The sequence below is a fragment of the Phocoena sinus genome, chromosome 6, assembly GCF_008692025.1.
Source record: "Phocoena sinus isolate mPhoSin1 chromosome 6, mPhoSin1.pri, whole genome shotgun sequence".
NCBI classification, from domain to species: Eukaryota; Metazoa; Chordata; class Mammalia; order Artiodactyla; family Phocoenidae; genus Phocoena; species Phocoena sinus.
In genome coordinates this window covers 29,678,948-29,696,562 of record NC_045768.1, presented here as the reverse complement: position 1 = coordinate 29,696,562, position 17,615 = coordinate 29,678,948, and the positions used below count along the sequence as shown (strand labels likewise).

General features: G+C 33.5%; 1 protein-coding gene across 1 annotated transcript; it reads left to right on the top strand.

Moving 5' to 3' along the window:
• The first annotated feature begins 884 nt into the window (after nucleotides 1–884).
• On the top strand, nucleotides 885–16,514 carry CYLC2 (cylicin 2). The gene is made up of 4 exons (XM_032635761.1): nucleotides 885–919; nucleotides 12,646–12,686; nucleotides 14,030–14,148; nucleotides 15,615–16,514. The coding sequence occupies exons 1-4, from the start codon at nucleotides 903–905 to the stop codon at nucleotides 16,512–16,514; spliced, it is 1,077 nt and encodes a 358-aa protein (XP_032491652.1). The 5' UTR covers nucleotides 885–902.
• The last annotated feature ends 1,101 nt before the right edge of the window (nucleotides 16,515–17,615 follow it).

Below are 17,615 nucleotides of genomic sequence, written 5' to 3'. Positions count from 1 at the left end.
GTTGCCAAGGGGGATGGGGGAGGGAAGGATTGGGAGTTTGGGATTAGCAGATTCAAGCTATTATATATAGGATGGATAAAAAAAAGGTTCTACTGTATAGCACAGGAAACTACATTCAATATTTTGTGATAAACCATAATGGGAAAGAATGTGAAAAAGGATATACATATGTATAACTGAATCACTTTGTTGTATAGCAGAAATTAACACAACATTGTACATCAACTAAACTTCAACAAAATTAAAGAAAACAAACAAACTACTCTTTAGGGGAAAAAATGTCAGTTGAAATTCCTCAAAAGGAGCTAAATAATGGCAACATTTTCAAATATTACTCTAGTAGTATTTTTATTCATCTATTAGTGGGGTGGAGTGGTAGGCAGAATTAAAATTATCTAACTCAGCTCTGTCAGTATGTTGGTAATTTTAATAATCACCTAGCCTTCTTTAAAACATTGTATCTATGAGCAACCCATAAGGTTACAATGGGAAAAGGCAATGTTAAGTTATGCAAATGATTTAACAAAAGATACATGAATGTCAGGGAAGTTAGGATTACAATCAAGCTTAGTAGATAAATGTTTAGATTCATCCTTTTCATCAATAAATTAAAGCTATATAAAAAATTGAAACAATCTGTTTATTAAGATGTAAAATCAATTGGTTATTTTTAAACTACCAGTTGTATTTAGTCAGTAATAATGAATGAAAGTAAACACCAATATTAGACTGAATATTAGAGAACATAAAACACAAGTAATAGTGGAAAACACAAGTAATAGTGGCTCTTCCTGTTTTCCCCTTTAACTCTCAGTGGTCTTGGCCTCTTTATGATGTCACCTCTCAACATCACCAATTTGAACTCACAGTGCTTAAGTCCTGGCAAATCATAGGTGGGGGAAATGTCTGTACCAAGATTGTAAGTCTTCTTGTCAAATTTTATGTTTTAAAATAACTGAAATGTTCTAGTTAACTTTACATTTATTCTCTTTAATGTAAAGAGATGTTTGTTATATTATTATTATGTCACCGACAAACAAAAGAGTGTGTGTTTAACAGACACTTATGTTCTCAAGCAATATCATAAGTTGTTCTGATCCAAGACATAACTATTTCATTCACTTGGGTAAAATATATACATGGCTATGGATAATTCTTTTTCCATGTGATTCTTCATTTTTTTTATCATATTGTAGTTTGGATCATATAGAATGAAAGAATTCATGATTGACATTCAGATAACTATCATCTCCTTAGAGGCCATTTGGAAATTTATAAGAACATTTTTTTTGTCACAGTGACTAAGGAGTGCTGCTGAACTTTAGAGAGCATGGGTCAAGGGTGTTAAACCTTTGGTAGTAAGTGGGGCAGCCCAACACAAAGAAGAACAACTAAACACTAATTGTATCCCCTTGAGAAATACTGAGTATGCAAAAGTACTTTGCAATGAAAAGCAGACTATGCAGACATGGGAAGTTTGATGATAATAGTGTCCATATTCTTAATTTATCTTGTGTTAAAGTGAGGTAGGAAAATAAAACCTTTCAATTATGTATACCATTTTACTGTGAAGACATGGAACAAAGGCAAAGGCATGTAACTCTGGAAATATAAAGGAACGTGTAACTGGGTTTTCTTTGGACACTACTGTTAAAGAAAAGATAAAACACAAATCTTGAAAATAAAACAGCCTTCCCTGTGCCTACCTCATTATAATACAATCACTACTTTAAAGGACAATCTTTAGTAAAATGTTTGACTGTATTTGTTCTGATTACTTTAGATGTTGAGTGACTTGCTCACTATTACACAGTAATCTCTGCTTGGGAATACACCATGACAGAATAACATCATATTGTACTTACTTTAAAATGTTTAAGCACAGTAAAATATTGATTTCATTACTACTATCATGAGGATTGTGTAGCTTTCAAAGAACTTCACCATAATGGTTAAAAACCTATTTTTGGTTTTATGACTATTTCTTTATGTTGTTTTCTACTGTAATCCCCAAACTCTTGTGCTATTGTAGAATAAAAGTGCGGTTGAATTCATAATCAAATGGCCTCATTGTTAGCCAATGAAGCCCACATAAAAATCCTTAATTATCATATTTCCTTAGGCTCAAGTGGCAACTTCCCATTCTCTTAACAGAGAATTTGAGATGCAGAAAATAATTTTCTGCTTGTCTTTCCTCTGAACTCTTCTAACAATGATAGGAACTTAATATTAGAGTTACATTTCTGTGCCATGACTACCAACTTTGTACCTGATAAAGAAAATTCTCCTCTTTGAGCTCAGTACACCCCCTGCCCAATTAATCTTCTTTAATACCTTTATTCATCCAAATTGCAACAACCCAACTCAAGAGTTTCACCTCTTCTTGCCTTTGTCTTCAATTCAGGTTGTGTCAGTCAACTCAATCCTTCCATTATTAATACCGAATAGGTCTAAGACATCTGAGGGAAGTGCAAGAGGTTTGCCCAAAGATTTGGCATCAGATAGGTATCTAAAAATCTGAACTTTAAAAACTTCCAGCATTAGCTTCCAGATCTCATATCCACTGTACATTTTATCCTTCTCTCCCCTGTGCTGCATTAATAAGTCCTATCTTACTATCTTGGCCTAGGGATTCACCTTGATATAAAACAGGGTTTACTAACCTTGGCACTATTGACATTTTAGGGGGGATAACTCTTTATTGGAGTTGAGGACTGGGTGGGGGGCAGGGAGGAATGGGGGTCCTGTGCATTATAAGATGTTTAGTAGCATTTGTGGTTCCCTACGTACTAGATGTCAGTATCAGCAAGTATGTGTGCACACATGCGTACGCACACACACACACATGCACACAACTGTGACAATCAAAAATATCTCAGACGTTGCACAATATCCCCTGGGGGAGGAGATTCAAAATACACTCAGGTTGAGAAACACTGCTCTAGAAAATGTTAGAAAAAGACAGGAAATCTCAGGATACTACACATAGAGCCATCCCTCAGCAAGAAAATAACCATGTGGCTCTTGACCTTTGCCTTTACATCGAGACCCCTCTAGCAATACAACAATGACGCAGGCCCCAGTCCGTCCCTGGAAAACTTCCTGCTAAGTCCTTTGTGGCCTTATTTACTGTGCATCTGACACAGAATCCCAAAATCCAGAGCCGGTTGTCAGGATATATTGGGATATATATGAAATAGAATACTGCTCAGCCATAAAAAAGAATAAAATTGTGCCATTTGTAACAACATAGATGGACTTGAAGAGTATTATGTTAAGTGAAATAAGTCACACAGAGAAAGATAAACACTGTATGATATCACTTACATATAGAAGCTAAAAAATAAAACAAACTAGTGAATATAGCAAAAAAGAAACAGACTCATAGATATAGAGAACAAACTTGTGATTACCAGTGCAGAGAGGGAAGTGGGGAGGGACAATAAAGGGGTAGGGGATGAAAAGGTACAAACTATTATGTATAAATTAAGCTATAAGGATATATTGTACAACACAGGGAATATAGCCAATATTTTATAATACCTATAAATGGAGCATAACCTTTAAAACTGTGAATTACTATATTGTACATGTGTAACATTACAATGTAATGTACATTACTGTAATCTGTAATATTACATTCCTCAAAGCTGACAATGTGTATCTTGTTTACATTAAAAAGCTGACGGACACTGAAACTGATTTTGGAATGTTTAGACGTGTGGACCTGAAGTGAAGGCAGATTTGTGGCTTCTGTGTTCCATTTAATCTTAGTTAAGATGAAGTATTAGTTATTGTGTGTGTGTGTGTGTGTGTGTGTGTGTGTGTGTATTCCAAGACCTTAATTCAAAAACTAGGCATATCACAAAATAACAACCGTTTGACTTAATTGTTGTGTTTCTTCTTCTTTTTAGAGTAAGTAATTAAATTAGACTATCTTCACACTTTTGAGGGACGTTTTAAAAAGGATAGAAGTAAATTTATATTCACATAAAAATAGTTTTCAAATAAAAACCAATAAAACATACACTGAGAGTTCGTATTTTTTTCATAAGAAACTTCAAGAATTGAATCTGAATGCATCCTGGTCTAGAAAATTTCTTGACTGTCCCAGAGAGGCAAGGGGAGAGATGCTGTCACCAGCAGAACTAGACTTAGGGGAAAGAATGGAAAAATTCTTTCCAATCCTAAAAGATTAAATTGATTTAACTGCTTATGACATACGTAAATTTATATAGAGAGTGAGAACTATGGTATTTGGATCATTGCTATTTTAGGGGTCCTATAAATTCTTCTCAGTAAAAATAAAACTAAATGTATTGAATTGTCACTAACTCTAACCTAACCAACCTTAAGAAACATAAGAATTTTCAACCACACCATTAAGTTACATTTTGCCAGTTTCCAGTCAGTCCATTCTGCCCCTCCCCCACAAATGGCTGCTAAGTTACCATAGAAAATCTTGCCTATTCTTGAAATTAACACAAATTAAATCATAACATATATGCTTTTGGGTTTCTGGATTTTTTATTTCAGTATAATATATTTTTTTGGATTCATCCATGTTTCCATGTTGCATACATCAGTAATACGTTCCTTTACATGGCTGAGTAGTATTCCACTACATGAATATACCATACTTAGTTTATCCATTCTCCTGTTGATCACTTTAGTTTTGGATTATTATGGGTTACTTTAGTTTTGGGTTATTATGAATAAAGTTGCTATAAACATTTTTCCCAAGTTTTTTGGAGATTTCTCTTGGGTAACCTACTAGTGGAAATGCTGAACCATACACAGAACATGTGTATGTTTAACTTTATTTTTAAAAAATCAAGGGACTTCCCTGATGGTTAAAACTTCACCTTCCAATGCAGGGGGTGCGGGTTCGATCCCTGGTCAGGGAGCTAAGATCCCACATGTCTTGCGGCCAAAAAACCAAGGCATAAAACAGAAGTAATGTTGTAACAAATTCAATAAAGACTTTAAAAATGGTCCATATCAAAAAAAAAAACGCAAAGAAAAAATTTTTTAAAAAATCAAGTGGTATTCCCAAGTTGTTGTACCATTTGTACATCCACCGCTGATGCTGAACATGTCAGATGCTCTACATTGTAGCTGATGACTGGTGTCATTAATCCTTAACTTTAGCTATTCTAGTGGGTTTAAAGGGTTCTTTTACTTCTAATCAGATATATATGTGTGTGTGTGTGTGTGTATATGTGTGTGTGTGTGTGTGTATATATATTTTTTCCCTTTCATCTCTAATTTTCCTGAAGAATTTGTTTTTCTTTAGTTCTCTTATACAGGTCTCACATATATTTCAATAAAATTATTTTAAAATAATTTTTGTTATTATAAATAATAATATTATATTGTTTTCTTAAATTTATATGCCCAACTTTTCTAGTTATAGAAATATAATTAGTTGATATAATTAGACCTTGTATCATATGATCCTATTATGTTCAAAAAATATCTCTAAATTATTTTTTAGGTGTCATTAAATATTCTACTTACTAAACAATGCCCTCTGTGAATAAAGTCCAATTTTACTTCTTCCTTTCCATTTTAATGCTTTTATTGCCTTATGGAACAAAACAGCATCTGGATTACAATGCTGAATGAAGTGAGCATCCATGCCTTGTTTATAGTTTATAGAGGAAAGACAATCAATATTCCACCATTAATTAATTTGATTTTAATAATAACTATTGTCAGGACTCATTTTATCTATTCGAGGAAGATGCCTTCTATTCCTAGTTTTATCACAGTTTTGCTTTTTTGGTTTTCTTTTTGCAATATGCAGGCCTCTCACTGCTGTGGCCTCCCCCGCCGCGGAGCACAGGCTCCGGACGCGCAGGCTCAGCGGCCACGGCTCACGGGCCCAGCCGCTCCGCGGCACATGGGATCCTCCCGGACCGGGGCACAAACCCACATCCCCTCCATTGGCAGGCGGTCCCTCAACCACTGTGCCACCAGGGAAGCCCCCAGAGTTTTTATTTATGAATGAATGTTACTCTTTTTCAAAACTACTTCTGCATATCTTGAGATAATCAGATGAATTTCTTATATGTTATTTGGAGTGATTACAATGATTAATTCATATTAAACTAACTAGGTTACATTGCAGAGAGTAAACCTCAATGATCATGATATGTTAGCCTTTTTATATATTGTTCAGCAAGAATAATTAATAAATTGTTAAGGAATTTTTGCATCTATGTTAATGCATGGTATTAGTCTATAATATATATTTCTGGTAATGTCCTTGAGACATTTTGGTGACAGGGTTATTTATATTGATCTCAAAAATGAGTTTAAATATCTTCCTGCTTCCTCTTGTTTCTGAAAAACTTGTGTAGAGTTGTTAGTATTTTTCCTTAAGTTTTTAATTTGATTTATCAATAAAACTCCATGGGCCTGTGCCTTCTTTTCTGGGAAGGTTTTTGATAGTGAATTAAATTTATTTAATAATTATAGGGCTCTTCACATTTTTGTTGTTTCATTTTGTGTCAGTATTGGTAAATACACTGAGTTTTACAAGGAGCTCATCTATTTCACTTAAGTTGCTCAGTTTATTATAATAAAATTCTTACTGATATTCCTCATTATCCTTTAAAATCTATATAATTACAAAGGCTTCATCTCTCCAGATATTGGTAATTTGTGTGTTCTCTCTGTTTTTCTTAATCAGTTTTTCTAAAAGCTAATAATTTTTTTTTTTTTTGCGGTACACGGGCCTTTCACCGCCGCAGCCTCTCCCGCTGTGGAGCACAGGCTCCGGACATGCAGGGCCAGCAGCCATGGCCCACGGGCCCAGCTGCTCTGCGGCATGTGGGATCCTCCCAGACCAGGGCACGAACCTGCGTCCCCTGCATCGGCAGGCGGACTCTCAACCACTGCGCCACCAGGGAAGCCTAAAAGTTAATAAATGTTAATAATCTTTTCAAAAACAAATTTTGGATTTTTATATTTGTTCTAATTTGGTTTTTTAAAATTTTTATTTTATATTGGAGTATAGCTGATTTACAACATTGTGTTAATTTCAGGTGTACAGCAAAGTGATTCAGTTATACATATACATATATCTATTCTTTTTCAAATTCTTATCCCATTTAGGTTATTACAGAATATTGAGCATGGTTCCCTGTGCTATACAGTAGGTCCTTCTTGGTTATCTACTTTTAAATATAGCAGTGTGTATATGTCAATTCCAAACTCCCAATTTATCCATATGTCTCACCTTTCCTTTTTGGCAACCATAAGTTTGTTTACTATGTTTGTGTATCTGTTTCTGTTTTGTAAATAAGTTCATTTTTTTCTTTAGATTCCACATATAAGTGATATCATATGATATTTGTCTTTTTCTGTCTGATTTACTTCACTTAGTATGATAATCTCCAGGTCCATCCGTGTTCCTGCAAATGGCATAATTTCATTCTGTTTAATGGCTGAGTAATATTCCACTGCATATGTGTACCACATCTTCTTTATCCATTAATCTGTCAATAGACATTTAGGTTGCTTCCATGCCTTGCCTATTATAAACAGTGCTGCAATGAACACTGGGGTGCATGTATCCTTTTGAACCATGCTTTTCTCCAGATATATGCCCAGGAGTGGGACTCTGGATCATATGGTAGCTCTATTTTTAGTTTTTTCAGGAACCTCCATACTGTTCTCCATAGTGGCTATACCAATTTATATTCCCACTAACATGGTAGGAGGGTTCCCTTTTCTCCACACTCTATCCAGCATTTATTGTTTGCAGACTTTTTGATGATGGCCATTCTGACTGGTGTGAGGTGATATCCCATTGTAGTTTTGATTTGCATTTCTCATTTCTCTACTAATTAGTGATGTTGAGCATATTTTCATGTCCCTCTTGGCCATCTGTATGTCTTCTTCAGAGAAATGTCTATTTAGGTCTTCTGTCCACTTTTTGATTGGGTTGTTTCTTTTTTTTTGATATTGAGCTGCATGTGCTGTTTGTAAATTTTGGAGATTAATCCCTTCTTGGTCACAATGTTTGCAAACATTTCTCCCATTCTGTGGGTTGTCTTTTCTTTTTGCTTATGGTTTGCTTTACTGTGCAAAAGCTTTTGAGTTTAATTAGGTCCCATTTGATTCTTTTTATTTTTATTTCCATTACTCTAGGAGATGCACTGAAAAAGATATTGCCACCATTTATGTCAAAGAGTGTTTTGCCTATGTTTTCCTTTAAGAGTTTTATAGTATCCAGTCTTACATTTAGGTTTATAGTCCATTTTGAGTTTGTTCTTGTGTATGGTGTTAGAGAATGTTTTAATTTCATTATTTTACATGTAGCTATCTAGTTTTCCCAGTACCATTTATTGAAGAGACTGTCTTTTCTCCACTGTATAGTCATGCCCTCCTTTGTCATAGAGTAATTGACCATAGGTGCGTGGGCTTATTTCTGGGCTTTCTATTCTGTTCCATTGATCTGTATTTCTGTTTTTGTGCCAGTACTATATTGTTTTGATTACCATAGGTTAGTAGTATAGTCTCAAGTCAGGGAGCCTGATTCCTACAGCTATGTTTTTCTTTCTCAAGATTGATTTTGGGACTTCCCTGGCAGTCCAGTGGTTAAGAAAAGAATGCACACTTCCAATGCAGGGGGCATGGGTTTGACCCCTGGTGGCGGAACTAAGACCCCATATGCTGTGTGGTGTGGCCAAAAAAAAAGTTTGACTTGGCTATTCAGGGTCTTTTGTGTCTCCATACAAATTAAAAAATTTTTTGTTCTAGTTCTGTGAAAAATGCCACTGGTAATTTGATAGGGATTGCAATAAATCTTCAGATTGCCTTGAGCAATATAGTTATTTTGACAAGATTGATTATTCCAGTCCAAGAACGTGGAACATCTTTCCATCTGCTTGTGTCATCTTCAGTTTCTTTCAGCAGCAGCTTATAGTTTTCAGAGTGTAGGTCTTTGGCCTCCTTATGTAGGTTTATTCCTAGATATTTTATTCTTTTGATGCTATGGTAAATGGGATTGTTTCTTTAATTTCTCTTTCTGATATTTCATTGTTAGTGTATAGATATGCAACAGATTTCTGTGTATTAATTTTATATCCTGCTACTTCAGCAAATTCATTGATGAGCTCTAGTAGTTTACTGGTAGCATCTTTAGGATTTTCTATGTATAGTACCATGTCATCTGCAAAGAGAGACAGTTTTACTTCTTTTCCAATTTGGATTCCTTTTACTTCTTTTTTTCCCCTCTGATTGCTGTGGCTATGACTTCCAAATCTATGTTGAGTAAAAATGGTAAGAGTGGACATCCTTGTCCTGTTCCTGATCTTACAGTAGATGCTTTCAGCTTTTCACTATTGAGTATGATGTTAGCTGTATGTTTGTAATATATAGCCTTTATGATACTGAGGTGTGTTCCCTCAGTGCCCACTTTCTGGAGAGTTTTTATCATAAATGGGTGTTGAATTTTGTCAAAAGCTTTTTCTGCATCTATTGAGATGATCATATAGTTTTTATTCTTCAATTTGTTAATGTAGTGTATCACACTGATTGACTTGAGGATACTGAAAAATCCTTGCATCCCTGGGATAAATCCCACTTGGTAGTGGTGTATGATCCTTTTAATGCATTGTTGGATTCTGTTTGCTAGTATTTTGTTGAGGAGTTTTGCATCTATGTTCATCAGTGTATGGCCTGTAATTTTCTTCTTCTTTTTTTTTTTTTTTTTGTGGTATCTTTGTCTGGTTTTGGTATCAGGGCAATGGTGGCTTCATAGAATGAGTTTCAGAGTGCTCCTCCCTCTGCAGTTTTTTGGAAGAGTTGAGAAGGATAGGTTTTAGCTCTTCTCTAAATATTTGATAGACTTGCCTGTGAAGCCATCTGGTCCTGTACTTTGTTGAATTTCAATACTTGTGATCAGTCTATTCATATTTTCTATTTATTCCTAGTTTAGTCTTGGGAGACTGTACCTTTCTAAGAATGTGTTCATTTCTTCTAGGTCTTCCATTTTATTGGAATATAGTGGCCGTAGTAATCTCTTATGATACTTTGTATTTCTGTGCTGTCAGTTGTAACTTCCTATTTTTCATTTCTAGATTTATTGACTTGACCCCTCTTCCTTTTTTTCTTAATGAGCTTCACTAAAGGTTTATCAATTTTGTTTATCTTCTCAAAGAACCAGCTTTTAGTTTCATTGATCTTTTCTATTTTCTTCATCTCTATTTCATTTATTTCTGCTCTGATCTTTATGATTTCTTTCCTTCTGCTCATTTTGGGTTTTGTTTGTTCTTCTTTCTCTAGTTGCTTTAGGTGTAAGGTTATATTGTTTGAGATTTTCCTTGTTTCCTGAGGTAAGATTGTATTGCTATCAACTTCCCTCTTAGAACTTCTTTTGCTGTGTCCCATAGGTTTTGGGTCATTGCGCTATCATTGTCATTTGTCTCTAGGTATTTTTTTTTATTTACTCGTTCATTTCTTCAATGATCCACATTGTTTAGCCTCCACATATCTGTGTTTTTTACAGGTTTGTTTTTTTTTTCTTGTTAGTTGACTTCTAATCTCATAGCCTTGTGGTTGGAAAAGATGCTTGATATGTTTTCAATTTTCTTAAATTTACTGAGGTTCACTTTGGGGCCCAGCATGAGATCAATCCCAGAGAACGTTCCACAGGCATTTGAAAAGAATGTGTATTCTGCTGCTTTTGGATGGAATGCTCTAAAAATATCAGTTAAGTGCATCTGGTCTAATGTGTCACTTAAAGCCTGTGTTGCCTTATTGATTTTCTGTCTGGGTGATCTTTCCACTGATAAAAGTGGGGTTATATTTGCTCTAATTTTGTTTTCCCTTTCACTGATTTTTCTTGCTTAAGCTTTATTATCTTCTCCCTTTAACTTTGACTTTATTATGATATTTTCCTAATTTTAAAGCAGAAATTTACAACATTGATTTTAAACTTTTTTCTAATAAAATGCATTAAAGCTATAAAGTTCTCTCTATGTACTGTCTGCAGTATTCCACAATTTTTGTTATAAATTATTGTCCATTTGCTTCTTTTTCATAAGTGTGAATTGTAAATTGACCGCTGGTTATTTAGAAGGAGATGTTTATGTTTCAAATGTTTATGTACTTTCAATATACTGTTGACCCATGAATAACATGGGCTCTAGGGGAGCCAATTCCCACAAAGTCAAAAATCCACACAGAACTTAATAGTTGGCCCTCCAAATCTGTGGTATTACACTCAGGAATTCAACCAACCACAGATCTTGTAGTATGGTAGTATTATTGAAAAATATCCACATATAAGTGGACCCATGAAGTTCAAACTCTTGCTGTTCAAGGGTCAACTGTAATTTTGTTATTGATTTTTAATTCAATTGCTTTATGATCAAAGAATATTCCTCAGAGCTTACACAGAAATTAATGGACCATGCCTATGTACCTCTTTTTAAATCTCAAATTTAATAATATTGTTTCATGACATAGTTCCTCTTTCAGAGCATTTAGAAAAGAAGTTCATAACCATGGTTGAAAATCAAAATTTCTTAAGCAGTATATAAATGTAGATTGGTTAGGTTTAAACCTAGAGATATAGTAGGGTGAATAATTTTAATACACGCCCTCAGTTAAGAAATCACTAGACCAGGTAACTTATTAGTCAACACATCCTGAATTTTATTCAATTAATTCATTCAAAATTTTGTAGAATGGCAAAAATGTGCCAGGTTTTTTACTGGGAACAAAAATTTTAATGAAGGTACCAAGATATTTTTGTACTGCACTTTATTCTTAATATTTATATAATGTTAAAATAAGGAAATCACTCTATGAGCATGTGTGTTTTTATGTGTGTGTGTATGCGTGTGTGTGTAAGCCCCAAACTCACTCATGATCAACAATGACATTATTTCTGTAATATAATGGGATGATGTACAATAATATTTCTTTAACAGATCTTAATATGTGCCTCCATTACAAATAAATAAGAATTAGATATAAAACTCCCCTTTGTGAGAATAAACATGCTCATATAGTACTAAGACAAATGGAAATTTGTAAATAGAAACTACTTTGCAACATAGTTTTATTTCTCATATTTTCCTACAGAAGAAAAAAAGTCAAAATCCATATCAGTGCTTGTGATATACACTGACACACACACACACACATGCACACATTCACAGACAGACATGCATGCCATTGAGTGATTTGGATTTGGTTAAATTCTGAGATTATTTTGAGGATCTGATCTCACCTAGGCATAGTGTTTTTAAGATGATGTCTTATAGTTCTTACAATGTCTTATAGTTCAATTTTAAGAGAATTTGGAGCATAAAGTGGGGAAAAATTCAATCATGGTGTCATTAAAAAGCCCATAAATGTCCATATTTCAGATATGCATTTTGGTGACTTTCTTTTTTAAATGTTTTTATCCATCTTGTTTTAGTTATGTTGAAGTTTGTGTTAAAAACACATATTTGGTCATTTCTATTTTTCTAGGATGAAGTAATCTTACATAATAATAGAGATCTAAGAATGTAAAATATTTCTCTAGTTGGTCATGGCAAGTGTTTATGTACAGTAATGATCGTTAAATAGAGTGATTTTGTATAAATTAATTAAAACTTTCCCCTCTTATTTTAATAGCCAAAAAATAAACTTCGGGACATGTGATAATTACATCCCAGGTAAGAAAGTTCAATTTTTTAAAACAGGTATGATTAATTTTAGGGATAAGTGATAAACAACAGCTGTCATGGAGTATTACTAAAAATCAGCTTTTAATTTTCCTAAGCACCTTTCTCATGGGCTCAGTGAATACCTTCTAAAGATATTTTGTCTTACTATCCACAGAAGATTAAGTGAATATGTTCAGCAACATAAAGGTGGACATATTTACAGGTTAGAATTCAAACAGTTAGATAATCTTACAGTTGAAAGGCAGTGTAAAAAAATGGATAAATAACTTCTTACCTGTGTCAGGAATGTCTTCTGCTACATTGCTGATATTCTATATCGGACATATAATTGGCAAAAAAATTCATTACTTGACAAGGCCAGCCAATCTGATGGTGAAGGACTTCTTATATCAAGTAATCAATTTTCTCTCATATATTAAACTTAAATATATCTTTCATTCTGCATATTTTCTCATTGATCCTGATTCTATCTTTAGGAGACTCACAGGACAAGTCTATTTTCTCTTATATACAGCATTTTTGTACATACTTAAATAGATGAGGATGTCTCTCTCACAGGTCTTATTGGTAACCTAAATATTTTTAACCATTTATATTATAGTTTCTATGTAACTCGACCCTCACAATCACAATTCTGTAGGTACTTTATTTATAAAGTATATTTATTTATCGATTTTCTTCATTAGTATGCCACCGATGACAATGCAGTTCTGGGGTGTATGACATTTACTCTTGTAGCTTAGAATATGGTTACTAACTAAGGGGATCTTAAGTGTTAGCCTTTATATTCAGTCATATATTTACTGAATATTTTAAATAGGAACTGTGCTAAGTACTTTGGGAGCTACAGAAGTAGCTACCATAATTTCTGTTCTCAGTAGAATTGTATTCTAGCCAAAAGACTATAAAGGAAAAATCTAGATTGGAAGAGATAGAAAGATTAAAAGGAAACAGTAAAACTGTTTTTTTCCATTTATATTACAGACTATATTAGTTTCACAATGACTATATAATTAACTACAAAACTAGTTAAAATTTTAAAAAATCAAATTTTATTTTCTCATATTAATAGTACAGAATTTCAAACATTACCAAATACATGAAGCCATAATTTGAATAATTTATTTATTAATTTGCATATGATTACTTACTGCCATTTTATTTATTTATTTATTTTTTTTCTAAACCAAACCAAATTTATTTATGAATTATTAACCTCTTGACAGTACTTGGGCAATGGGAAAGAATGGGCAAGAGAAACTTACTGCCATTTTAGGTCTGATAAAATTCTATTTATTCTGAAGTGTATGCTTAATGTTTTCTTATTTTAGTCAGTGAATTAAAAAAATCATGGAATCAGCAACATTTTGCCCTGGTATTTCCCAAACCACCACGGCCAGGAACAAAAAGGAGATCAAAACCTTCCCAACTACAAGACAAAACAGTTCCTGTGAGTTTTGAAAAGATCACATACTTTTACTGGTAATAATCCTGTGAAATCATGTATAGCTATATATGTTACAGATCATCATTGACCAATGGGATTTCTGTGATGATGGAAGTATTTTATATCTTTGCATTCCAATTCCAATATGGCTACTGAACACTTGAAATGAGGCTACTGCAACTGAGCAGTTGAATTTTACATTCAATTTGATTCAGTTCACATGTGGCTTTTAAATGTCATATTGTACAGCACAGTTAAAGGTAACTCAATTCTACTACTTGGAGAAAGTAGATATATTTAATTTGCATTTCAGTATAAAAAAATTACTCCCTTATTTCATATTAAATATTTGCTCAGCAATCCCACATTATAGAAAATATGTATCCAAGAAGCACAGAAATCTGGAGAGCCTAAGGCTACAGGTAGTATGAACATTCAGAAAATATTCCCCAGTTGGAGAAACTCCCTCATGAGAATCATGGAGTTACATTATAAACTAAGGAAGTTTCAATGCTTTCTCATTTCCTATAATATAGAATTCCAGATTTTGAGTATTAGAAGATTAATATTTCCCAATGTTTCTGGAATCATCAAGGAATATGAAAATGTTCCAAGAAAAGCTTTCACAAAATAACATATCATGAACTCTTGTTTATTTTAGGGAATATATTTAATCAGTAGTAACCTAGGTTTCTTCTGTTTTCTCATCCTTTTTTCATTTTCCTTTCTTTCTTTATTAAATTTATTTTTACAGCCATTAACATTCTTTCCAAAATTTGCTATTTTTGCAATTAAGCTTTTAAAAATATTTGATTAGGAGTTGAAAACAGAATGTACCATTCTGCTCAAACTAATGTCCACTGAATGTTATAGTTTTCATTATTGCAGTTTCCTATCTGATACTCAAATTATATCTTGTCAGGCAGAGGAGTATTAGGCTTTTACTTTTAACCACAGGTAGTATTCTAAATTCCAGAGACTTTGAATGTGACAATAGAGACCAGGATATGCCTGAACATGAAACTCTTAGATATTAGAGAATAATTAGTTTCTGAGTTAGCACAGAAATGAAAGGTGGGGAAGACATTCCAAGAAATCTCAAGAACACAGAGTAAAAAAACAAAAAAACAAAAACAAAAACAAAACCTAAATCTCTCATGATTGTGAAGAGAGGTTCTGATTTGTCATTAGTCAGTGAAGTTCTGTGAGAATTTTAACATAAAATCTTGAGGGAATTATGAAGATCCTCTAAATTAAAATTAGGCCTTAAATGAGGCATGGCTGTCCTTTAATACAAAAAAGGAACAAAGTTGAAAAAGCATAATAAACTGTGCAATCTACCATTTACCCACTATTTATCAAAATCTAAAATCTTTTCATGGTTGAAGTTAAATGTATTCAATATCTGGTAATAAAGGTTGTGTAACTCACACACAAGTTGTTCATTATTATTCTAACCAATATTTCAGAGATATGATGAAGACAAATTAAGGGGAGCTCATAAACCACCATTATGGATGCACCGTTCTTTAATGAGAATTTCTGAGAGACCATCTGTTTATTTAGCTGCTAGGAGGCAGCCTCCACAGAAACCAGCTCGACACTCCAGGGAGGATGCTAAAGATGCAGCAAAACCTTTATCTCCATCAATAATTAAGAAAAGGAAGGAAGACAAGAAGGACAAATCAGATTCAGAAGCAGAGTCCACAGTTTCAGAGGAAAAACTTAGGAAAGGTTCAAAGAAAGAACCAGGAGCTAAAGAAGAGAAAGCAGATGCAAAGAAAGATGTCAAAATAGAGAAAAAAGGTTCAAAGAAGGGCAAGGAGTCAGTTACAGACTCTGAAGATGAAAAAGCAGGTGCAATAAAAGGTTCTGAAAAATACAAGGTAGGTTCAAAGAAGGACGACTCAGCTACAGAATCAGAAGGTGAAAAAGGAGATGCAAAGCAACACTCTAAAAAAAATAAGAAAGGGTCAAAGAAGGGCAAGGAGTCTGATACAGAAACAGAAGGTGAAAAGGGAGATGCAAAGAAAGATTCAAAGAAAGATAAGAAAGGTTCAAAGAAGGGCAAGGAGTCCATTACAGAACCAGAAGGTGAAAAGAAAGATGGAAAGAAGGATAAGAAAGGGAGCAAGGATTCAAAGAAAACTGGTGAGAAAGGAGATGAATCAAAGGACAAGAAAGATTCAAAGAAGAAGGAGAGTAAAAAAGATAAGAAAGATGAAAAGCCCGGTGAGGCAGACAGTGAGTCAAAAGATGCTGCCAAGAAAGAAAAGAAAGATGCCAAGAAACAGACTGACACAGAATCTGCTGAGTCAAAGAAAGATGCCAAGAAGGATGCAAAGAAAGATGCCAAGAAGGGCAAGTAGGCCTTGGATGGTAATTCAAAAGAGTATTTGATGGAACAATTTTAGTAGTCTGAAACTGAATATATGAAAAGGGGGATTCAAAGAATTAATGGAATAATTTTTTAAATGGGGGAAAGAAGAACACAAAGATGGGCTCAGAAAACCTTCATGAAAAATATAAGAAAGACGTTAAAAGGACTTGGAGGATACTTATGCTAAATTTGGGGATATGAAGAATTCAATGAAAGATCCCTAGAAAGATTCATAAAAAATATTCAGAAGTTAATGATGTTGAATCTGTGGATACAAAGAAGAAAAAAATCAACAAAGGCGTCAACAAAATTCAAGGATGCAGATATTGAAACCATAGATTTAAACAACCTGAAATTGCACCCACAGATTTAAATAAAGAACCACAGGAGTCATGAGAGGAAGTCAAACAAATTTCATAAAGTCTACTTTCAAATAAGTACAAATACAAATTAAAGGTAGCATTCCTCAAAAGAAAAAAAAAAAGAAAAAGAGGAAAAAAATTACTGCTTTTTTGTGAGCCTATACCATCTCTGAAGTATAGACAGCCACAACCAGGTTAATGGATTTTGAATACTCTGCTTCCAAGACAAGATAAACATACTTGGTAAGTTAGTTTTGTTTTCTTTTAAGTCAAATAAGATTAAAAACAATTAAACTGACTTAAAGGTTTGAATTGAAATTTACCATTCTTATAAAATCTCTGTAATTTGCTCACTAGATTTTTACTAGACTTTCAGCAAGTTTGGACTTTTTCATAATAAATATTTAAGAATATGGAGGGAAACACAACATGAATGAAAATTTTACAAGTGTCAATGAAAAGGTTAAGGGAAGTAGAATTAGTTAAGGTGAGGGAGAAGAGACTGGCTTATGATATAGAACTTTAATAATTTTAACAATTACTTAACAAAAGTTTCGTTTGATTGTTTTAACAGAAAATGGTGGCCAACTTCTCTCCATTTAAGGAAGGATGAAAATCAAAATTGTCCAAACTACAAATGTGAGTAAATTTAAATGAGACATATTGATTCTTGATAATCTGATAAATATATATATAAAACCAAATTAACCAGAATTCAACAGAATCTA

What these genes read in the sequence shown, in the direction of transcription:
- CYLC2 (XM_032635761.1), top strand. An exon ending in ATGTGATAATTACATCCCAG is followed by an intron (nt 12,687 to 14,029) that starts GTAAGAAAGTTC and finishes TTCTTATTTTAG; the next exon opens with TCAGTGAATTAAAAAAATCA. An exon ending in TACAAGACAAAACAGTTCCT is followed by an intron (nt 14,149 to 15,614) that starts GTGAGTTTTGAA and finishes CCAATATTTCAG; the next exon opens with AGATATGATGAAGACAAATT.